Below are 25,741 nucleotides of genomic sequence, written 5' to 3'. Positions count from 1 at the left end.
GCATTGAATTGTTCTTTTAAGGTCATTGTCTGTTAATAAAAAAAGGCACAGCAAAAGTGATTTTTTTTGGTCATATGCCTGTTTAGGCAGTGGGGGTGCGATTGTTCCTATTTTTCAGTGACGCCATCTATGGCCAGGAATTCGACTTCTGCCACGTCATTCACACAACCACAACCCGTTTATAGGGCGGGACACACACACACACAAAGGAGAAAGGACATAGCACACAGAGAAAGAAACATCCATGCCTTGCTCGGGATTCGAATCTAGGACCTTTCTGATGTTCTGACAGTTCCCTGCCCCCCTACACATGCCAGTCGGCAAAAGTGATTATTAAAATATGTAATAAGCATATTCATTTATTACATAATGTCTTCTTTTTAAAGGCAGACACTGAACACTTTTTCTTTACCTTGGAGGATGCCGAAAGTACTGCTCTTTAACGATACCCGGTGGGCACCTGGGAACCTAAGTCACGGAGGCGAGCAGCATTACACTGTAAAAAGTCTGGGTAAATGTTTAGCTAATACTTGGTGCAAAGTTTCTAATTGCACCATAAATGAAAAATTGTTTTGTTTAGGTTGCGCCAAAAATTGGTAAATAATTCGAGAAATATTTTCATGGCGCAATCGATTACACCAAACTTTCGTACCATGAGAGGCATAAGCTTTAATTGTGACAAATAACTTATTTCGAAACTGTTGACTGATGGACGATTTTGTTGCAGAAGCTTGCTATCATCTCATGCAAGTTGCCTTTAAAATTGTCAATTTCTTTTGCAGGTAAGTAAACTTTTCTTAATTATTTGCACAAATTACAGTTCATTCCTATCATATCATCTTTAAAAATTTTGTTGTCTGTTCTGAAAGAGTTAGTATCAAATTTCTTCGAGGAAACTATATTCATTGTATGAATAATTAAATATTTTAAAATCTATATTAGCTCTTTTTCAGTAAATAAGGAGATACACCCATTCTATGCGCTTTGAAAGTGCAATGCCAGTGACAAATAAACGGTAAATACGGCAATTTTAAGCAGCATAGCTTACCGCCAAATTTACTGCTGGTGAAAATTTTCTAGGTACGTGTTTCAATTGCATTCTACCGAACAAAAAAATTCATATGTCCTTTCTGTTAGGATTAAAACTTTTTATCAATATCTATGCTTCTGTTTTGATTTCCGTTTTCTACATTGCTCATTTTCGTTTGTAATGTCACATAATTACGCGAATTTTTTTGTCTATACATTCTTAAATGCCTTTGTTGTAAAATTTTCAAAGCGAATTAGACTTCTGTTCTAATTTCACATTTTAAATTAGCACTAGAGAGAATGGCAGCCGTTGTCATGGAAACTGGGTTTCTCTTTGACGCACAAGGTAGGAAAAAAAACAAAAAAAGTGGCAAATATTGGCGTTAAAGAAAACAAAGCGTTATTTTTTTTAAATTAACCAAGAATCTTACTGAAATTTTAAACAAAATACCGACCAAGATTTGTTTTAGAGCATTTAGAAATAAACTGATTTCTTTTTATATATTTTTTGAATAGATTTTCTTATTAATATTTTAACCAAGCGATTTTTAATGAAACAAAATATCGTATTTAAGAAGTTAATAACATAAATAGACTTTTTTTATTAAAGCTAAATAAAAAAAAATACTTAGATGCTCATACATACTCTGCTTTAGATACTTATTTTTCCATGAATTATTATTATTTTTTTTAGATTTATGTATTTTAATTTAGTCTATATTTGCGTTTTGTGAGGGCGGTAAAAGACGACATAAACATAAAATCGAGTGTTATAATTGATCATGAAAAAGGTCATATGTATATATGACCTTTACTGTAATATGATATGTATATATGACCTTAACTGTAAATATTATATATTCTATATAATATATACAGTTGTTTTTTTTTTCTTAAATAATTTTTTTTAAGAAAAGTTCTATTTTAATATAAAAGTATTTTTTTTATTCTGAAATATGTTTGCTTCAATGAAACAAAAGAACTTTAGCTATAAGACAATCTCACAAACATTTGGAGCTTTAATACCATCCACATGTGTTTATCAGCAGTCATATCCAACCCTCTTAGACTCAGGAAGAACTCTTTGATCTATCCAAGTGATGATCAAATTGTTCATTTAATATTTTAACAGTTCCTTTTGCAAATTTTTTCCGGTGTCGCCTGCAGGAAATTTAAGTTTCAATATAATAATGAATATGTAATAAGAATATTGCTTTTTCTCAAATACTCACCTCCATTTACCAACTTGTAAAAAAATGACAGAAATTTTTTTCCAAACTGAGTAAAATTTTAATCTTTTTATCAAATACTAAATTATGTTAGTAAAAAAGTAATTCAGTTATATTGTAAATTTTAATTCTGATGAGGCAGAGTTTATCAAGAAATTTAGTTAAAAATATTGAAAATTATTTTCAGATGATCCCAAATTTCAAAACTAAACATTGAGGCACATGCTAATATATTTTTTATTTTAAATTACTGCAAATTAAAAATAAGTTTGAATTGAATGCACTCTCTTAGTGACAGAAGCATACTATCTATCATATTTTTGAGTGAATATTTTGTATTTTTTTAATGAATGCTGTGATATGTATAAAAAGTATAATATATTTAAATTATAAGATTTTCTATAAAAATTATTACATTCTGTCTATGTATACAAACATCAAAGTGATTGTAAATGAATAAATTATGTTTGAATATCGATCTGGATCTGTATATTTTTTGTTAATATTTCCAAGTTATTTCATTATTTAAACATTTTTTAATTTACTTCAAATTTATTACTCCAATGTAATTAATATTGGAATGTTTCCTTAATAAGAGATTGGGGGTTGACCAATCCAATATTTGCCTACTCTTATATATTAATTTTTATTTGTGAAAGTAATATTTTCATTTTTAAATAATGAAATAATTTCAAAATACATAGTAATAAGAATTTGCTTCAGCCTAAAATTAAAATTCTCTTTAAAACATTAGTGGTACTAACTTTATATCATCTGTTGGTTTTTAACGAATGAAGTTAAAAATAATTTTACATATATCAACTTAAAGAAAGAAAAATATTTTATATGAAATAAAATATTTTTAAAGCGCCTAAAAGCAGAGAAAGTTAGCATCATCATTAAATATTTATAAAAAAAAGAGAAGATAATTTAAGTCAAATTCATATAAATCAAAGTATAATTTAATTATTTAAATCAATAAAAATTTAAATTTTTTATGTAATATATATATATTACATAACACATCTAAAGTAAAAAATAGTTTTTTTAATTTTTGTAGATTTAAATAATTGAAAAATAATTTATTTGTATAAATTTGATTTAAATTAATTTCTGTTTTTTTACAAATATTTAATAATGATGCTAACTTTCTCTGATTTTTGGCGCTTTAAAAATACTTAATAATGACGCAATCTTACCCTGCTTTTTAGCACTTAAAAATACCTAATCATGGTGCAACCTTCCTTCTCTTTTAGTACGCTTCAAAACACAAATTTTTGGTGCAACCTTTCGCTTCTTTTAGGTTCTTTTAAAATACCCATTTTTGGTGCAACCTTCTCTCGTTGTTTGAAGCTAGTGAAAGCACCAATATATAGTAAAACTGAACAACAATTTATGTAGCCAGCAAATGAGTGGCGCCAGCAAATGACCAATGTTTGGCGCAACATAGCTCAAAATTTTTGACAGTGTACTCACAGACACCCGGTTATAGGGTGGGCCACATTCACACATCACACAACGGAAAACAGTACAGCCTTAAGCGGGATTCGAGCCCGCAACTATTGGCTTCGCAATCGGACACGCTGACCGCTTGGGCAGCTGGCTGGCATTATAACATAATGTCACCTTGAGTTAAAAACGATGAAAGTTGAAGTTTAAGCAGAAATTGCGAAGTTCCTTTTCCATCATAGAAAACTTGTTTTTTAATTTGCTACTTCCATTTCCAATCAAGCATTTCGTCTTCTATAAATTAAAGTGTAACACAGTTGAACCAATTGCGAATTGTTGCTTGCAAAAAAAATGCATTTTATAGCAGTTACTAAATCTTGGTAGCTACGCATATTTTATTGCTACCAAAAATAAGCAAAAAATAAAATTGTTTTACAACTAGTTTTTTCTCTAATTGGAGTAACAAATTTGTTTCGCATAATTTTTCTTTGCTTTTTTATGTACTCTGATTTTTTTTATCTCTTCTAAACTCGTAGTTTAGCATTGTTTTGAACTCCTCAACGCCTCTTTTTAACTTTTGGGTTGCAACTTTGAATGAATTAAACCTATTGTAGTAATAATGATGGTGTTAACTCCAAACGTTATCTTATGATGCTTGGAGTTTACACCTTATGACGTTGCACGTTTCATTTGATACAAAAGAAAATTTTCGAACTACCTAAAACCTAAAATTACAATATTATGACATAAGATATTGTGGTTTTGAACCCCTTTAAGAGTTTAAAAAAATTACAGTTACAGCTTGCATAACTTTTTTTACAAACATTTTAAAAGATGCAGGAGTTAGTAAAACTAATTAAAAATATCTTCAGAGCACAATACAAGGTTGATTGATTTCATGAAACTGTGTCCACGCATCACGAACTACGTATTAAACTACTACCCGAACTAAAATATCACTTTATAACATTTGAATGTAAAGAAAAATGTAAGGAAATGTACAGAAACAGAAAAAAATCAATTTTATCCTAGAAACTTAAATAACATCCAGAATTAAAGAATCTAAGTCTGAAACAAGAACCCGAATCATTTTTATAATATACCGCGTTTAATGTGAGAAAGTCATTTTTTGGAATTTTTTATGTAATGAAGTACGTGACATTCTTGCCAGAATCTTTTTATAATTAAATTATTTGTCTCATAAAATCAGTGATTAAAACATAGCAATAAATTTGTAAAATTTTTGCATTTCACTAAGATGATTTAAATATTACGATGTTCAAAAATATTATTTTTATAAAACCTATAGAAGAGTAACCTATGAAAGAGAATTAAACAGAAAGGAATCTAGACTAAAACAAAATAATGACTACGTGTTTTCGAATTAATTGATCATTAAAAATAAATAAAATTATTTAAGAGGTATTTTTAGGCTACTCTAACAATACTAATTTTCATATAAAGTATTTATTCCCCTTTCTCTTGGATAAAAACGAATATTTTAAAATAATGTGTTGATTTATTTGTTGTTAAACAAACCTTTTAAGAAGGCGAAATTTTTACTCTAATTTCTACTAAAGAGTAAATAAAATTCACATTCTCTACCTACAAATTCGGTTTGTCCTAGTTTCGTCACACTCTTCCATCAAAAAACTAGCTTCCGGCTATTATGACGGCTTTTACCTTTCTACCACAGAATCCCACTGCTTGGCATTTCTCCAGCTAGCTAAAATTACACACACTTACGTATCGTCACTATTTCATTTTATATCATTTCATTCAAAGGTGGGGCTTTTTTAGAAACTGTTCCAAATTATCAAGAAATATTTAGTTTAAATATTTTTTGGTTCATAAATAATAACAATTCGATTCTTCTCTAAGAGTTGCCGGCCAAAACGCCAACTATAGCTATAAGACTTGGAGAAAAAAAATCAATCTATGTAATCATTTTCTTATGTGAGCTAACATTTAATTTTCAAAAAAAATTACTATCTTTTGAATTTCAACTTTATCTAAACTAGTAGTAATCAAAATAAATGCAACAAAATGTCCTTTTCAGTAATTTTGCTTCCTATTATTTTATTTGTTTGAGATGTGCCACCTGATACAACCAATATAATTACCTGAATCTAAACATTTTAAAATAAATTTAAAAATCGATAGTGACAAGAATTGACATAAATTATTGAAAAAGTCTTTTATGACAGCTGTTCCCAAATGGTATTTCGAGACATGTTTCGCGGAACTCTAGAGCTCAGTGGAAGGTTTAAAGCGGTTTCGAGAGTTAGAACTTTATTTAAACTGTTTTTTTTTTAAGTTTTGAAAATTATAATTATATTTAGAACCAATAAATAAATCTTTATTTATTGGATGGATGTTTATTTATTGAACGTCGAAAATATATTACGAAATTATACAATGCTACCAAATTATATGAAGTAAATTGTCACTGAAAAAGAAATGGCAAATATTTAAAATAAAACAATGTTTCCTTTTCCCCAGTTATGTATTGAATAAAATATTGAAAGGCCATGCATTAACAGAAATATTTATTAGTATTTCCTATCGTGATCTTCAAATCAAAATGAAATAACTAAATTTATTAGTAAAGAATTGTGTATCTCTAATAACCATTTTCAACGTTTATGTAAGTTCTTTTCAGTTTTCATTTCAACGAAAACCATAAATTGGCTTATTTCACTAATTTTCAACTTATGTTTATGAACCAAAATCAATTCATATCTAGGCTAGATACAGCTCCAAGATTATGAAGTTTATTGTCGAGCATAAACACAAATTAAGATTATTAATATCATTAAGATTATACACTGCTGGACAATTGCTAAGGACGGATAACACTATCATCCATAGCAACCACAAAATGAAGGGAAGCAAAATGTGGAAAATTAGAATAAGTGCGGGATATAGTAAGAAGGGGTATGCGTATGTAAATTTTTTTGTCCACGTTTGTTCATCACGTGATAGTGCTGATAAGAGCTTTAAAGGTTTTGACGCGTTGTGGAGAGTTGTTGTTTCAAGTCAAATTTTTACAGGAAAGATTTAGTTGACGAACTTGAAATTTTCGGCATGACTTCCCGATATTACTTAGATGATTTTAAGCGTGGCCGAATTATTGGAAAGATCGAAGAAGGGCGAAAAATAAGAGACGTTGCCAGGGAGTTCGACATCGCTGACGGTGTTGTTTAACGGCTGTGGAAATCTTTTAAAACTACTGGAATGTGTAGAAAGCGGCAAGGGGGAGGTCGTGTTAGAAGTAAGACGCCTGCTGAAGACAGATACATCGTCCTATCAGTAAAAAGGAACAGGCGCACCACAGCTCAGCAGGTGGCAAATCAGTTTCTTGCTACCACAGGAAAGCAGATCTCCCGAAAAACTGTTGCCAGACGTTTGAGGGGAGGAGGACTATACGCCCGCAGACCTGTTGTGTGCGTCCTATTGACCAGACAGCACCGTACTGCACGTTTGCAATGGTGTCGTGAGCATCACAATTGGACTGAACAGGACTGGGCATGCGTACTCTTCTCAGATGAGAGTAGGTTCAGTCTGTCATCGGATTGTAGACTCCAACTGATCTGGCGCGAGAGTGGTACTGGTTATCGTCCAGAAAATATTCAGGAAAGGGACCGATATCCGACATGCAGTGTCATGGTGTGGGCCAGCATCATGATCAATGGCCGCACGCGCCTACATGTGGTTGCGAATGGGACTATGACGGGCCAACGATACTTTGATGAAGTTCTACTTCCTCATGTTCGTCTTTTCCGTGGTGCTGTCGGTGATAAATTTGTTTTTATGGGAGACAACGCAACATGTCATCGAACACTCGCTGTTCAAAATTGTTTAGACAGTGAGGGTATTCAACGCCTAGTATGGCCATCACGTTCTCTAGATCTAAACCACATTAAAAATGTTTGAGATGCTTTGGGGAGGCAATTTGCTGGTTGAAACTATCCTCCGACAAACAAGAACACCCTCATCCGTGCACTGACAGAGGAATGGGATAAATTGCCTCAACAGCTGCTGGATAATGTTGTGCGAAGTATGATACGGCCTGTAGAATGTTGCATCACACTCCACGGTGGACATATCCCGTACTGACACCTTTCTTCATGTTGCCTGCTGACATTTAAATGCATTGTTCCATTATTCCGTACGCAGCATCAAATGAACATTTTTTTTCTTTCAGATGTTTCATAGCTTTTGTACTTTCCAGAACAATGAATGTTCTTTATTCTAATGTCTGAACAGTGTGGCAACTATACTTTATCCTACTAGGTCTCATGTCTCGCTTAATGTTATGCTACATTGCAATTTGTGATCCGTCCTTAGCAATTGTCCAGCAGTGTATTATCAAGTATTCATCCTATTTAAACTTTATACTCCTATTTTTATTTATAAAAGCTATTAAATTTTTCTGTTATATTATCTTCTCAGTTAACATCATTAATGCCAAAAATTGGTCCTTCTTGCTGCAAAAATATTTTTGAAATACTTATAGAAAACAATTGCAATAATTTATGCAAATTTTTGTCATTGATCAGAAATTTATTCTAAAATTTTTACTGTGAATTAAATTGAAACGAAATTGCTTGAGCTTAAAGCTTAGATCTGTGTTTTGCTTTCACTCTTTGAGAATTGCCCAAATGTTTTTATAGCAAAGCATCTAAATAAAGCTTTTGTAAGACCTTGTTTTGGTAACACCCTATAATTGTTTATGCTCTCTTTTTAAAACATTCATTTATAATTAGCAGACTTTTATTAGTTTTAATCATCTTCCCTTCAATCATAATACATTAAAGATATCTAATAATATTCATCTTCATGCAATGAATTTTTTTAAATTAGAGTTGTAGATATAGCCATTTGTAACGAATCTTTAAAAAAACAAGTAACCTTTCAATTTTGGAATAATTTGGAAAAAATGCAAACATATACCTTAGTAGCGTGAATTAAATACGAAATTCCTTTTTCTAAAAAAAATCTCAACACTCGGGACAGCACAGGTATTTGGGTAATCTTTAAAAAAAAATCAGACGTTGTGTTTTACACCATAAAATGCGAATTCGTTTAACTTTGACACTTCTAGTGCTCTTTACAAATCGATTATTTGCCAAACATTTCTTGCATCGCACAACTTAGCTGTACACAATGATATAGCAAAAACAATGGAAGTATTTATCCTTATTCAGTTTTCTTTTTGTTATCACCTATTATAATATATTTTCAATGAGTAAATACATACTAAATTTCATTTGGTTTAATCATAATTTTCTCTAGAATTGGTATCACGTGACATATAGGATGAACACCTTAAAAGCAGTCGTTTCAGAAGAAGTTAATAAGTTTATCAACAGAGGGCGTTATGTTTTTCAGTTTAGTAACTAATATCAGAGTGAATGTTATAGGATACAGTCGACCCTTGAAATTGCAATGATTATTTTTATTTCTTGAAAAATGGTATGTGGTGCACGCATAAGTCAGTCATGACATAAAAACAACATAATCTCTCTTCCTTCCCAGACAGTAGTTTCTACCAACGATTCAGTGAGGTGTAGAAAGGGGGTGCAACGACATTAGGCATTTCGCCAATAGGGGCATCCAATCGTCGATTAAGAACACTAAATCTCCGAGTTTAGTACTATTTTCATTATAAGATTTATTTTGTTTGAACTGGTAAATATTTGGTGCAAGGGAAATATTTTATGAAGAATAAAATATGCAAGGTAAATTTAGCGAAGAAAAGTTTTCGTTCCATAAAATAAATACTTTTTGCATTTAAGAAAAAAAAATATTAAGTTCATTTCCTTAGAGATAATAAAAAAATTTATTTCATAATTTGCTTTTATATTCATAAAAATAAATTTAAAATGTGAATTGAAATTTTTCGACCGATTTTAATTTTTAAATTAAATTGTTCTCCCACCTACACACACACACACACAACGGTTATACTTTCCTTTTCAGGGGTATTTACTTAATCCAGTGTTTCCCAAACTTATGACTTTTGCGTACCCTTTCTAAATTTTTCGTAACGCTGTGTACCCTTAATAAAAAATGAATGCATTTTTTACTATAAAAAATGCACAAAAGTTAAAAATCACAACTGACTGTTGACACCACTAATTATTAACTATTAACTCTGCAAAAAATAGCCAATAGAAAAATACGTAATCATAAATTTTCATAGCTAGCTTTGTTTTCAAATAAAAAAATTTGAAGTTTTCATTTGTTGCAAGATATTTCGCATAAGAGCATGTACCCTAGCTAAATTGTTCCCGTACCCCTGGGGGTACGCGTTCCACACTTTGGGAAACACTGACTTAATCTAATGGAGAAGCTAACCACTACGCTCCATTTATGTCGAATTGTTTCCCTTGATTGTTGAAATTTTGTGAAATTGGACTTCAAGGGTTATCTTGCCTGCTAATTCATATGAAAATTAATCGATTTGCTTCTTCAATAATTACTTGAATCGCATCTTCCGCTAAGGTTATAAGCAATTAACTGTTGTACTCAGATTTATTTGAGATATCACATAGAATACAAATCCGACAATGTGTTCAAAAGCTATTAAAGGAAGCTCACTTTATTTTCCATAAATTTTAACATGAGTTTAAATTTTTAAGCAAATGAGTTATTGTGAAAGCTATTTAAAATTAGCGAACACTTATTACATTCAATTTCCTACCAATGTAGAATAAAACATGTATCTTTCCGGTTTATGTAATCTTCCTTCAGTTTCAAATAGAATTTTTAGGATCACATACTTATTTATGCGTATAAATTGTTTACCATAATGTTTTCATTAATTTTTACCATAAAATTTTTACAATAATGTTTCATTAATTATTTTCAAATAAATTTTTTAAAAGTAGCTTAGAATTTTACATTTATGTTTTTATTTTTTAATCTTTAAAAGATTTTCTAATTTTTTTAAAAAAAAATTTTTTTTGCACTTTTTCGTTAAATAAATAACAATACAGTTTTTAAAATCTAGAAATAACACAGTGGAGAAATCTCGGTTACGTCTAATAATTTCATAAAAACAATATCAAAATCAGATGAGAAGATTAGGAGTCTTAATGTACTATCAATAGAAAAATACGGGTTTCCTTGAATAAGCAATTCAAGTTTTTGAAAGTTCGAACTTTTTCTTGAAGAACAGTTTTTATTACATTTAAAATTAATTTTTAGAATTTTACTTCCAAATTTTGTTGTAAAAGTTTTTTTCCTCTATCTATGGAAACAGAATTTTTATTGCTGAACGTAATGGAAAAGTTAAAACAATTATTAAATATAAGGACAATATTTTGTCAAACTAATTATACAATTTTTATAAATATGAAAACGTTTAAAGCGAAACAATATAAATCGAAATCTAAACGCTGATTATGAAGAGCATAGATTGATCGACATATAGATAAGGTCAGGCTCGAAATTTTACGAGCGTTTGAAAAAAAAAATGTTGATTTACTTTTTTGATTACATTAAATTAAACAATGGAGATTTCTGAATTATGACAGAAAAGAATAATTTAATAACATTATATGAATGAATTAGGAATATAAACGACACTGAATTAAGGACATCGGGATTTCCGCCAGAAAAAAAAAACAATCAACAACAAAAAAAAGTTAATCGAAATTTAATTTTCTGAGTTGGAACGCATTTCTGTGCGTTGAACGCAAACGCGTTGAGCCAAAAAAAAAAAAAAAAAAAAAAAGGACGAAAATTGTATGTTTAAATAAAGAAAACTAAAAAGTAATGTTTTAAATGTTAATTTTTCTGTATTACCAGTTTTGCTCTCAGCTGGTAAGATACAAATAGAAGTTATAATTAGGTTTTTTAGGAATATGATTAAAATTATAAATGTTTGTTTACCCTTTACTTAAAAAGATATTTCAGGCATGGATACTTATTTACAGAATGTTTTTTTCACACATATATTAATTATTATCATGGGAGGTAAAAAATGGTTGAATTACCCTATATATTTTTCATTGATGACATAAATACCATGGTAATTTTTTTCGTATCATAAATTCTATTGCTTTATACAGTTATATCTGACTCTATGGGAACACCAAAAGGCTCTGTAATTTTTAACAAAACGTTTTGGAAATGATTTTGTTAAAATTAACAATAAATAGTGCTTTATAATGTGTGAAAAAATCTGGTAAACGGGAGAAAAATTTGTTAACTTTACCGTGATACCTTAGATCATAGCGTAAAAAATATGTATTCGGTGAAATTTACCTTCCAGTTTTGCAATTTTTACCAAATGTGTGGTAATGAGAGCAATAATTTTGAAAACTATAAATTTCGGTAAACCGTTATCATATGGACCGAAGAAATACCAAATGAATGGTTTAGAGGTGGTATATTTTGGTTTTATTTTTTTCAAACATACATCCTTTCATAATTTAAGAATGAGTTGCCCGTAATAGAATGAAATTGAATCGTATTTTTATGTTTAATTTCTTATTACTCTCTAGTCGATCGAGCAATAATTTTATCGTGGCTTTTAAATGTTAGTTCTTGTGTTTTACAGACGTTTTTGAAACGAAATTGAATTGTTTTTATAATTGTTGCAAAGCAAATATTAGAGATGATATTTAATTTTTTTTTAAAAATCTTTCTTGTATTTTTTGTTTTATGATAGATGTCTTTAGCTTGACATATACTATCCGCCTATGTTTTATTAAAAGGTTTAGAGATAATATGATCATTAGACTCAATTTTTATATTATTCAGAACAACACCTTTAGTGAATGAAACCACGATTTTCTTACTGGTAGGGTATAGTGCAGCCTTTTAGTGAAAATTCAGAAAACATGCAAAGTATCTGTCTTGAAGTTTAAAAACGCCACCTATGTTAAAAGTGTGCCTTAATGCTATATTATCCCAAGCACTTCAATTCAAAATAGTGAAGATTAAATAAGGCACAAACGATGATTAAAAATAAGAAAGAATAGCAAAATTAAGAGGAATAAAATTATTTTATCAATTAAGTTTAATTCTTTTAGAGGTTTGAAAGCCAGGTGATTAATTACGAACAAAAACAAGTATTTTTAAACACTCTAAGCTAGAAAATATAGCAATAAGCTTTAAATATGCCGGAAAATATATCAATTACTTTGGTTGATATTTGCAACAATTACATAAAATTCTGTAAACTTAGTTTAAATATATACGGAGATATGGACATTTTTATAAAAAATTAGCTATTTTTGTCTCACGCTTTTTGCTGTAACTTTAAAAATATTGACTAAAATTAAACAAAATTTTTAGCGCAATTTTCAATTAACAAAATTATCATTGTAAGGCTTGAAAAAAAACCGTTAAAAATTGCTCAAAGTAAGGGTTAGTAAAGTAGTTATTTCAGATTGAGCAAGGGCCGAAAACATTAAAAAAAAATTCATAATTTTGTAGTGAATCGTTTTTAGTAACTAATAAAAAAAGCCCGATTTGAATATCTGGAGAGACCATTTAAAAATCTTCCAGCAAATTTTCTTAGAAGATTTTGTACTTTTTCAAAGCAGGCACTAAATGATAAAGGGTTTTCCGGAAATGTAATTTCGTATTATTATACAAGATTTATTAAAAAGGACATCGGTACTATAGAGAATCATCTCATGTTGAAGTCTACTTTCTTTCAAATGTTTTCGTTCCTTACACCATCACATTTTGGTATATGGATAATTATTGTAAGGTATTATCATTTGTTAATAAATTTTATCTCATGATAGGAAAAATAAAAATTTGTGAAAATCCCTTTATAATCCAGAGGCTTCTTTTAAGAGCACAAAAGCAACTTAAAAAATTACTAGAAACTTTTTTTTTAAATTTTTAAGATATTTGAATTCGATTCTTTCCTTTAGTTACTAAAAACGATTCACTACTAAATTATGGAAAAAATGTCTTTAATTTTTTCCGCGCATGCGCTATAGGAAATTAGTTTAAATGCCCATATCTTGCGCAAGTTTTAGCAATGTTTTTCAACTTTTTACTACTGTAATTAATTGAAGTTTAGCTCCAAAAATTTCATTTAATTTTATACAATATTTTTCAATTTATAACAAAGTTTATATGGTTTTTTTGTAAAAATGTTCATATCTCCATCAATATTTAAGCTACAAATTAAATAATTTTTCTGCAATTATTGCAAATAACAATCAAAGTTATAAATACAATTTACACGCTTAGTTCTATATTTCCTAGCATAGGGTGTTCAAAAATATAAGTTTTCGTTCGTAATATATTTCTGGTCTCTGAAACCTTTGAAATCTTTTAATTTTATTGATAAGAAATCACAAGATCTAAATGCCTCTAAAAAGGCAAAATAATTCTCTAAGTATTTCTATAGAAATTTAATAAAACGTTAAAAACTGAAAGTGTCTCTTCCTTTATTGTAGGGTAGTGCATGCAATGAATGGTGTAAAAAATGAAAATGGAACTAGATTGTTTACAAATTTTTCTATTGTAAGTGGTGCTTGATCTTGAGAAGAGCTATAAGTCAATTAATTGTATCTCTTGACATTGGTATTAAACGAGGATATATGAGAAAAAACAAAATGTGTACTTGCTATTTCACTTTAAAATGACCTTTTATCCCTGTTCATATCCAATGTTATCTAACCAAGAGGAAGCTAACCTGAATTTTTAAATATTAATGTAATTATAATTTTTTTTAATAAATAGTGACTTTGAAAATAGCTTTAATGTGTCAAAAGAGCAATTTCAGAATTTGAAGAAAACTTCTTTTTTTTTTTTTTTTGGAAAAAATAATTCATTTAATTTACGCTCATACAAAAGTGATAAGAAGTTAGAAGAAGTACTACGAAATCGTAAAAATGGATTCAATTGATTGTACTTAAATGCAGAAAAAATAGCTTTGCTGTGCCAAACGCACAAGATATTATGCCTCCGCAAACTTACTTTAATACGTTTTAATCTGTTGATTTTACGTTTATTACATTTGATCATCAAAGCCGTCAGATTATTTGCATCATGGACTGGAAACTCTGGCAAAATTGACTGGAAACTCTGGTTGATGGTTAGGGGTACTGTAATCGTATGTGAAAAATAAGCTGTTGCCAATCAAGAAAGTTTTTATGTATTTCATGTAAGAAAACTGCTTTATAAAATATAAATGATGATTAAAAAAGGTGGCTTTTTCAGTAAGAAGTCCTCACAAAGGTTTTGGTCTTTAACAAGGGAAACTGGGAAGATCTCCTCTCAGAAAGATTGATGACATTTTATAATAATTGTTGAGCAGTCGAGCCAAATTTGAGTTTACGACTACCAATGTTCAACTCCGTAGCCTTGTAATTTTGAACCCAATCAAAAAGACAAGGGAACTGCAGAACCAGTACCCCCAGAGGTATTGATTTGTTATGGGAACTTACAGGACTTTGTGATCCCGACAGATTTAACGTGCGCCAGTCACCATTTAATACACGGGGATTCTTCGGCAGGCTGGATTCGAACTCCCGTTCTCATAAACATGAGTCCAATGCCCTACCAACCAGGCTAACAAGGCCCTGGATTGATGACTTAAAAAAAATGTAAAAATATTGAAAGTAACTGATTGAAAAAAACAAAACAAAAAACAAGCATGTGACAGAGTCCGTTTGAAGAAACTCGTTGGGCCAGCTTTGGCCAGCTGTCGGCTGTAGTACAAAGAGGAAGAAATAAGAAGATTATTAGGTTGTCTTGCAATTGTGGAACCAGCGCTTATCTGAGAAATCAATCTCTCTGAGGAGTTGTAAGTTCTGAGTCTACTGTTGATTAGAAAGCTCTAATTAAGAGAAAGGTTATTTTGCTCATTTAAGAGATTATGCAGTTATTCACAATATATATATATATATATATATATATATATATATATATATATATATATATATATATATATATATATATATATATATATATATATATATATATATATATATATATATATATACGAACAAAAAAGTATACACGTTTGGTTTCGGTACTTAATATTTAAGTAAGAGAGAACAGTAAATGCGCTATCGAAATTTAACAAATCACAATGAAAGATGGTGTACGAAACATCAAAATCCGTTTCATTGCAGGTTGAAGCTTGAAGATGTTTCTTATAACAGTCTTTAAGACCTTCGCTGTTTCTTTCGTAATTGAACAGATTTCGGTGTTTTGTATACAGCTGTCCTTAACTGTGATTTGTAAACTTTCCGCATTGTTTAGTTTTAACTTTACCTCGATTAAATATTAATTTATAATTCCCAGTGTGTACTTTTTTTGTTTTAATTTTAGATAAGGATTCTGAAAGTAAAAATTAAGGGCGTTCTTTACAGTTAACTCTGTATATATCGTTAAATATAAGAATTTTCAAATACATAAGTGTTCAAAATTAAGAGAATTCTAAAGTTTGATTATTTCAGAACTGGTTTAAGTGGAATTTGTATGAGTATAGGTTGATATAATACAAATAGAATTGCAATTCAACAGTTATAATGCACACATGATAGTGTGTAGCACCATTATCGCCTCATCGTAGTCGGAAGGTAAGAAACAGTGGTTGCAGAATAATAAAAAAAAGGTGTTAATAGGGAGTATGATAATCGCTTAATATAGAGGCATTACACTGTGAATTCATGTAATGCATTATGCATTAAACTAAGCATTTTATAAGTTTCCCAGGAAATAGCTCCTACTCTAGCTCCTTTGCTGAAGAATTTTCAATAAGCATATTTTCGATTATTTTGTATTAATTTTGGTCGAAATAAATTAAAATCTATTATATTTTGCATTTTAATAATTTATGGTTAGGAAATACAGTATGAATCACCGGTGTCTTTGTCTGCTTTAAAGGTAAAGTCTGGGGCCGGGATAGCCTGGTTGGTAGGGCTCTGGGCCCATGTGCAAGTGGTCGTGGGTTCGATCCCTGCCGGCCGAAGACTCCCCGTGTAGTAAATGGTGACTGATGCACGTTAAATCTATCGAGTCTCAAAGTCCTCCATGTTCCCATAACAAATCAATACCTCTGGGAGTACTGAATTTGAGATGGCTCGTTCTCGGATTCAGGTCAAAATTATGATCTGTGGATGCATGAATGGGTCCCCCCTATAAACGGGTGTGACGTATGGGTGTGGCAGAAGTCAAATTCTTGACCATAGATGGCGTCACTGGAAAACAAGAACAATCGCATCCCCTCTGCCTTATGGCAAACGTCAACAACAACAACAAGGTAAAATCTTTCAAGCATGGCACTCTTTCAAACAATAATTTTTCAAATTTGCACTTATTTGAAGTTATTTAGATCTAAGAGAAACATTTATTTATTATTGAATTTTTATTTAATTTATAAAATAAATTATTGATGAATTTTTATAAATAAGCAGAATCGGTCGAATAATTCCTGAGAACAGGAACTGTTTGACAGATTTTGCTTAAATTTCGTATTTTGCCATGTAAAATTACATTCTTTAAATTGATGCAAAAAAAAATTTATACCTTATAATTCAAAATTTTTTCAACCATTCCTAAATAATAAAGTAAAAAATAATAAATATTTACTGAAAGATATTTTTTGCACGGAATTATCTTCGGATAAACGATTTTTTAAAGTTAACTATTAAAAATTCAATCAGATATTTAAAAATCAAAAAAAAAATTCAGTCAGATATAAAATATCGTTTGCACTAATTAATTAGCATGTTTGAGGCCACCCTCTCGAACCTTTAAGATTGAGTCCTAGAACGTGAAAATCCGATCATTAGATCAAAAGTTATTCAGGGTGGTCGTTTTTTGTTCTGAGTTATGTAACAGTAAATAAAAACAGTTGACTCTGATTTTATTCAAAGGGATTAAACGCATGTCCCTAAATATTTCATAAGATAAACGATTTTATTGAGAGAAATCTATTTTTTAGAGCATTCCTCGAACTCTCTGGTTACGAGGATTGCACTTGAGACCCGCCTCCGGCAATTATCTAGTGTCTGAAAACAGTGGAACAAGTGGAATCGTTGGAAACTGGCAAATATAAATAGCCTTAATATAAATAGTCCGAATCAACATTGTGAAACCTGTAAGTCAGGCCATGTTCTTAAATAAAAAAAATAGTTGCAAATTTGTTTAAATATGTAATAGAAAAACAATAAAAAAATTAAAGTTGAATTTGGGAAAGCGCTAAAGCGGTATAAGCCCAAACCTTTTCTTCAAATAAATGTATAAAAATATTATACAATGTCTCTTTTACGTAAATAATATAACCGAAACATAAGTTCAGGGAACACACTTCATGCATTCGTGGGCTTTTCTGTATAACAAAAGCAAAAATTTTATTTTTATTGATTATTATTAAACCAAGCGTTATTATGTGTTATAATTATTAAAGTGTCTATTATTATTAAACTAAAAGTGTTCCTAAAGACCCGTTTGGAAACTAATGTAAGAGATGTAAAATCAGATTCGATACATGAAAAATAATAGAATTTATAAACTGAAAAACTTAAAAAAAATATTTAGTAACATTTTAGTGACATTTTAAAAACATTTAGGGCAATAAATTGTATTACATCTCATTTTAGAAATTGTATTACTTCTAGTTCTATAAATTATATTACTCCTAGTTTTATAAATTGCATTACTTCTAATTTTACGAATTGTTACTCTTCGAATTTTATAAATTGTATTACTTTTAATTTTATAAACTGAATTACTCCTAATTTTTTAAATTGTATTGCTTCAGTGAATTCTAAAAATTGCATATTTTCTTTACTTCATGTATTTGTTTCCCAAGGTGGCTTCGGGACACGAACAACACTTTTACTTTGTTACACAGAAAAGCCCCCCTCATAGCTGCTAAACTATGCCTCTAATAAAACTGCTAAACTGTGCTCAGTTAAATTCCATTTTTATAGTTTTGAAACCATGCTAGTTGTAAATGGCTAAAAAAACTGTATAGTCTTGTATTCATGGTTCTTAAACTATACCAATTGTAAACGGTTTTAAAACAGCAAAGGTAAAAAATGTTCTTTACCATGAACATAACGGTTAATTGGATGGACAGACTGCTGTCTGTTATTTTACTATAATTTTAGAAGAAAATTTCTTACAGTGTGTAATCAAGTAACAAAAAAAAATTCTTAACTTTTGTTTTCTCAATTTAGTTTTTTTATTTTTATTAGAAATAAGTTTCGAGATGTTTTAAAAATGAGAATCAGCAATTTTCCCCTTTCTTCTATTTGTTTGCTTTTTAAAAATAAAAACAGTTACATCAAAAGTACAAAACAAAAAATTACAAAATAAAAAAAATGCCGTTAAATAGTTGTGTTGTTATACTACGACACAATAAAAACACTAAAGCTCTCATACTTACAAATCTATAAAATTTAAAAAAATGCAATTTCAAACAAATAAACTAAGTACGTGTAACATGTTTTTGACAAAGACTAACAGAAAAAAGGAAGTATCTCGTTTATGAAATGGGAATATACATGCTTCATAGAATGAACCCATTTACATTTAAGGTACTTCTAATAGTACAGTAAAGTGACGAAGTGTTCAGTATCTGACTCATAGTAGGTGGTAAAAAGTTACACGAACTTGGGTTTCGGTGGGAGGGGGGAAAGAGTGGGTTTTGAGCTTTCACAATTCTAGTTATAATATATTATTATATAAATGTGAGGCATATGGAAAAAAGTTTTATTAACAATTTCATTGAATGATTAAAAAAAAAAAGGGTTGAATTGAAACAAGCAAGTATTCCCAAACATTGGGTATATTATTGCTCTTACAGATCTTATGTTTAAAAATGCATTTTGAACGTCATAGTTTTTCCAGTCTTTTCCAGAAATAATTGTAACAATGAATGAGAAAGTCCAAAAAAATATTTTAATAAATTGTCCCACACAGAATAAATATAAAACAATAGTTGTTCCTTTGACTTGTTTCAGATCAAGAGTGAGAGATAGAAAGAAACATCTACTAAGTAAATATCTAATTTTATAAAAATGATACATTGATTTAAAAGAATAAACCAAGGCTAAAGAAGGGACAATTCATGACACAAACAAGCGATCCAATAGAATATGTTTAAAAAAATTCTCAAGAGCTATGGATTCGTAAATAAAGATCTATATAATGAGTAAAATTTGACATGCTCCTAAATATATTCATAGGATTGTAGGGATGGGTGATTGGATGTGGGGGTGGTGTCCCTACCTCAGTCTCTGTCACGACAGGGATCTCTTCTACTGGTGGTTTAATGATCACTTCTTCAGATGCTGCTTTGTAATCATTGGCAGAGAAAGTATTTCCGTTATGTTTTTTCCACTCGTTCATCAAGCGGGTACGAAACTTGGAATTAATGACGAACAAAAATATAACGAGACAGACAATAAAGTTACTAACAAAAAGGATCATGTTTCACAAACAAAAGACAGCAGACATCACACATAAAATTGTGAATCCTTTCAATCAACTTTCATTCTCAAATTATACCAAAGGAATTAGAGCATGCGCAGAAAAAAAAGGAGTCTTTTATCAAACACTACACCCTCCAATGATCACATCTAAAAAAAGGTCCGTCAGCCATGAACAATTCAAATGTATTAAAAAAAAAGATTTGGAACGACCCTGCAATTTAAATATATTTGGACAAATTTTCATTGAGTCCTTTACTAGCTGGAGACATTAAGTAGATGAAACAACAAGTGTTACCGCTAAAGATAGTTCCTCTAGAATTGAAGTGCATTAGAGTCAGCAGGTGGGGAAAGAAGTTGGCAAAGCTGCAGATCATAAAAATAAGTGTCACCCTGAAGATAAAGACCATTACAATTGGAAACAAATATTTCTGATTATTTATAGAAGGCTTTCTTTAAATTATTGGCTAATTTATATTTTGGGAAATTTTAATCATCTATTACATTTCGTTGTGTTTTAAAGTGCTAACTCATATGGGTTAGAAGCTAAATCTGGCCTACTTCAGCGGTGGTCTATTATTGTATTCTTAAATAAACAGCACCAATATAAGAAAGAAAAGTTGAGGAAATAAAAGAAAAACTTGTGGAAATAATAGAAAATCAAATACCCTCAACAGGAGAAAAATAAATTACGGGGTGTGGTAAAAAACCCGTACAAATGATTTTTAATATAACTTTATTATTTTATAACCGTCGTTGAACAGCCGACCCAATTTTGGGTTTACGACTACTAATGTTCAACTCCGTAGCCGTATAATTTCGAACCCAATCCAGAGGACAAGGGAACTCCAGGATCAAATATTGGAAGAAATTTGCCTTCGTGGAGGACTTTTTGATTGAAATAACTCTCATTTGCGTTACAGGGCGGGGTAAACCACAAAACCCTCCACGGTTAGCCTGACGGCAAAGGGACTTTAACTATCCCATCAAAGCGATTGGTTTTAAAGAGATCAAGCTTTTGCGTACAACGATTGTGTTCAGAGTGGACTAACGATTTCACACATTTGTTTTATATGAACCCAATCTCCACAACTCTTAAGTAGCAGTTCGTTTGCTTGACATGGTAAAAAAGCCACAAAAGATAATAAATAAATAAATAAAATAAATAAAAATAATACATAAACTAAGATATATATTTTAAAATATTTTACAATTAAAGTGGTAGATGGAAAGAAATAAACAGGCAAATTTAAAAACTCTTAGTTAACTTCTGATGCAATTAATTTGTCCGTGTTTCTGTACCTTATAATAATCGATGTTTTTTACTAGATATAGAAAAATTATTGTTATTTAATAAGCAATTGAAAATTAAGAGCATTCATGATTTTCCAATATTGAAATTGCCTTACAAAAGCTGAGTGAATGAAAAAAAAAACATATTTCGCACTGACTATTAGTTTTATATTATTATTAAGTTTTTGGTATTGATTATAATTTTCATAGTTATTAAAGTTTTGTCATAATTGTTCAATGCTTACATTATAGTAATATATGTCATTTTGAATTTTCCCATCTAAATATATTATTATAATATGTATTCAAAAATTTTTCAAATAAATATAAAAAAATATTTGAAAATAATAAAACTAGCAATAATAAAAATAGTGATAATAATAATAATAATAATAATACGGGTCATTCTCAGAAAAGGCAGACATTTTTGTCACCTGATATTTATAACAATTTAAAATAAAATAACATAAAAGTGTCATCAACTTTAACATATTGGTCATGCAATAAAAATATAAAATTTAATCTTTAGACATGATGGGTCACGTTTGTAGACAATCACTCTTCACTGATTCCAGCCTTACAACCAATAAAAAAACTTCACAACCATAAAAACCAACCTAACAATGAAACTTCGCAACCAATAAAAATTTACAATAAATAGTGTTTTTTATTGAAGATGCATACAAAATGCTGGATTCATAACAAACATTTCTTTTATAAACTTTAAAACTTTATTGTACAGTGCACAAAAAAAAACGAGCAACTTTGAATAACTTTTGATCTAATGATCGGATCTTCCTGTTCATCAATCTTAATGGCTCAAATATGCGAATTAATAAGTGCAGACAATATCTTAAGTTGTGACACAAATACGTAATTTATCTGAATAAACATACCCTTTTTTCAAAAGATACGGATTTTTGACCCAAAATATAAGGGATAGTCGTAATCTGGTAAACATGGTACCTATAATTTGCTCATGAGAGCTTTACAAAGTTTTGATCCCTTAATGTTAATTTTACTTTTGAAACGAATTGAAAAATTTTTGCACCCAAAAATTCGTTTATCCAAAGATAATCTCATGCAAAAAATAACATTTATTAAATATTCATTATTTTTTATTATTTTATTTAATAATGGTCGAAAAAAAGTTTGAATTGTAAGGCCTACAACTTTTTGCTTCATTTAAAAGATTAGAATTTTACATGTCAAAATTTAAATTTTGAGCAAAATCGGTCGAATAGTTCCTGAGAAACGAATTTTAAATATCTGACTTTTTTGAGTCAAAATGTTGGACCTCTCTCCTGACCAAACTATTGGGACCATATTTCCCAGATTGTGGCTACTCCCTATATTTTGGGGGTCAGAAATCTGAATTCGGTATGTTTATTCAGAGAAAGTACGCTTTTGGGTCTGATTTCGTAAATTAAAATACTGTCTTCACTTCATAATTAGGCTTTTTATTTTTTCTGGGCTCTTAAATTTTTGCAAACATCGAGAATTATTCATAGATTTTAATGATTAAGTGATTTTTTTAAAAAAGCTTAATAACTTTTTAAACGTATGAGTTGTTTGTCTGTCTTAAATCCCAGATAATTATTCAGTGCAAGATGGTTTGTATAGTTTACAACTTAAGCTCTGCCTCAAGTGTAAGTCACTTCAACTGTGGTTTTTTAATTTTCCTTGGTATAATACTGTTAACTAAAATAAATTTCCCAGCAATCATAAAAGACAGAATAAAATCAATGGAGTAAAAATCAAAACTTTTCTAATCGAATTTTTCATAACATTGGCGTCGGGAAAGCTGCCTTTGATTCCAATCCAAATAACATTGAGTGCGTCCGCAACTAGTTTCATGCGATTTCCTATAAATGGTAATAGTAACCTTGCCCTGGGACCGGAATAGCCTGGTTGGTAGGGCCCTGGGCCCATGTCAAACAGTTCGTGGGTTCGATCCCCGCAGGCCAGGACTCCCCGTGTAGTAAATGGTGACTTATGCACTTTACGTATGTCGAGTCGCTAAGTCCTCCATGTTCCCATAACAAATCAATACTTCTGGGGGTACTGATAAAGAGGTTTCCTTGTCTTCTGGATTGGTTCAAAAATTACAAGGTTACGAAGTTGAGCATTAGTAATCGTAAAGCCAAAATTGGATTGGTTGTTCAACGACGGTTATAAAAGTAAGCATTTAAATTGAAAAGAATAATAAAAAAGATTACTTCGTCGCATGCTGAACATCGTGGTTTAATAAGCTCCGCATAATGTCTCTCACAATAGAGTGAATTCTCTTTTATACAGTATGTGAAATCAATGAGTAATTCTTGACATACAGAACAAATGAAACATGAAGGATGGAATGATGATCCTAACTTTGCAGCTACAACACACACATATTGGAAAGGTAGTTCACATTTTGTACACACCTGAAAGAAATAGATTTACTTTAAAATGGTCAATCATAGTCTAAAAAATTCACTTCTGCAATGTCATAACTACGTGAATATGGTTCATTCACTCTGCAGGAACACCGAAAAAGCTCCGTAATTTTTACCCAAGCGCTTTGTTAATGGTTTTAGTAAAATTAACAGTAAAATATCGTTTTATAATGCAGCCAAATTATTAGACTTACTATAGGATTCGATGTAAAATCTCAATTATATGGTGATACTATACAGCTTTATTGTTTTTACGCGACTCAAACCGGTTTGCACTTGTTTATGCTCGTGCATTAATTTATTAAATTAGGCGATATATAATATTAATTCGAAGATTGAATAAATTATACCATATATAATATTTATTATATCAGGTATTATATTAGTATATTGCAATAATTAGACCAAATTATTAGACGCACTGCAGTGTATGAATAATTGTATGTCTTGCGTTATTTTATAAGCAATACTTTTATATTTCAACATACATCTACTGAGTTTTTATTCGGGAGATTTCTTATGTGCTTCCTACTTGTATTTATTTTCAACGTATTCCATTACAATGCTAAACAATCGATACACGAACGTAAACAAGTGCAAACCGGTTTCAGCCACGTAAAAACAATAAAGCTGTATAGTATCACCTGATAATTGAGAATTTACATAGAATCTTATAGTGAGTCTAATAATTTGGCCAGGGGCTTGTATGTAATAATGTTTGGTAAATATCGTAAAATTTAGTAACATTATCATGATATTTTACAGCATGGCATAAGAATAATTTATTTTGTTAAATTTAAGTTTCAGTTTTTTTATTTTTTATTAAATGCGGAGTACTAAGAATTATAATTTTAAAAACCATAATTTTTGATAAATCGTTACTATATGAAGGGAAAAATTACCAAATCAATGGTTTAAATACTGTATATTTCAGTTTTATTAACAAGAATTGTGTTTTTAAATGTCATTATCATACAGTATGGTAATTTGAACAAAATTTTTTTCTCCAACCGAGAACATTTTAAGCGAACATTTTTGAACACATTTAAAAAAATTGCATCATCTAAAGGTAATACTACGTGAAAATTAATGTTAATACTTCTTTATTATTGTTTAGTTAGCAATGGTAATTGTTAATTGTAAAAAATACAAATTTTTACATCCCTTTTAATATGTAATTTTAAATAACAAAATAAAATATATGAACGAAATAGGTCGTATAGTTTCTGAGTTTTTCTGTTTTAAGAAGCCATATGCTTAACTCTTCAATGAACGAAACTTAAGACCACTGATACCAATTCATAACGTTTTATGACTTGATATTGACTCCTTTCCTCAATGTCAGTGGGAAATGAATTTCGTGGAAATTCACAAAAAAATTTATATGATTTTTGACAGAATTAAATTTAAGGAATTAAAGGAAAAGAAAAAAAATAACAAGCATTTTAAGAAAACTGGAGAATTCTCAAGGCAGTCTTATAAATTGAGCACAATTATGTCACATATATGCATACAAGGGAGTAAAAAAAGATAAGAAATGGTCAAATATCTCTAGAATTGGATCGAAAAAGCGAAAATTGTCACATTTAATATTTTTTTAAAGTTTTCCAATGATATCAAACTTAATATTTCAGCCTCACTCCTGTGGGTTAGATGACGTAGCTTTGAAATCTTGAATATGAGCCCCTATTTCTTTTAATTGCAGATACGAATTCTCCGGAAAATGTAACCCTGTTTAAGTTCTTAATCTGATGGGTCTCGAGAACCGCCATTTTAAACAGCTTGTACCCTATTTAATTTTTCTCGGTTACTGCACCAAAATGCTTAAAACCTACAATTCACATAGGGTTACTTTTTTCTGGAGAATCTGAATGTG

General features: G+C 29.9%; 1 protein-coding gene across 2 annotated transcripts in view; it reads right to left on the bottom strand.

The window, feature by feature from the left end:
* Positions 1 to 20,460, bottom strand: part of LOC107437445 (four and a half LIM domains protein 2) — a 60,223-nt gene extending 39,763 nt beyond the window's left edge. Inside the window, exon 1 of one of the 2 annotated variants that reach the window (XM_087154701.1) lies at positions 19,938 to 20,460. In XM_087154701.1, coding sequence (XP_087010827.1) covers positions 19,938 to 20,138 — 201 coding nt within the window. In that variant the 5' untranslated portion in view covers positions 20,139 to 20,460. Of the gene's footprint in view, positions 1 to 5,316; positions 5,392 to 19,937 lie in introns of those variants that run through there. The other variant, XM_087154703.1, reaches the window with a different exon arrangement.
* Positions 20,461 to 25,741: the final 5,281 nt, after the last annotated feature.

This window comes from Parasteatoda tepidariorum, chromosome 11 (genome assembly GCF_982258835.1).
Source record: "Parasteatoda tepidariorum strain Cologne lab strain chromosome 11, Ptep-v5.0, whole genome shotgun sequence".
In the NCBI taxonomy this organism is placed as follows: domain Eukaryota; kingdom Metazoa; phylum Arthropoda; class Arachnida; order Araneae; family Theridiidae; genus Parasteatoda; species Parasteatoda tepidariorum.
The sequence above is the reverse complement of the archived record's forward strand: the minus strand, read 5'-3'. Positions and strand labels throughout refer to the sequence as shown.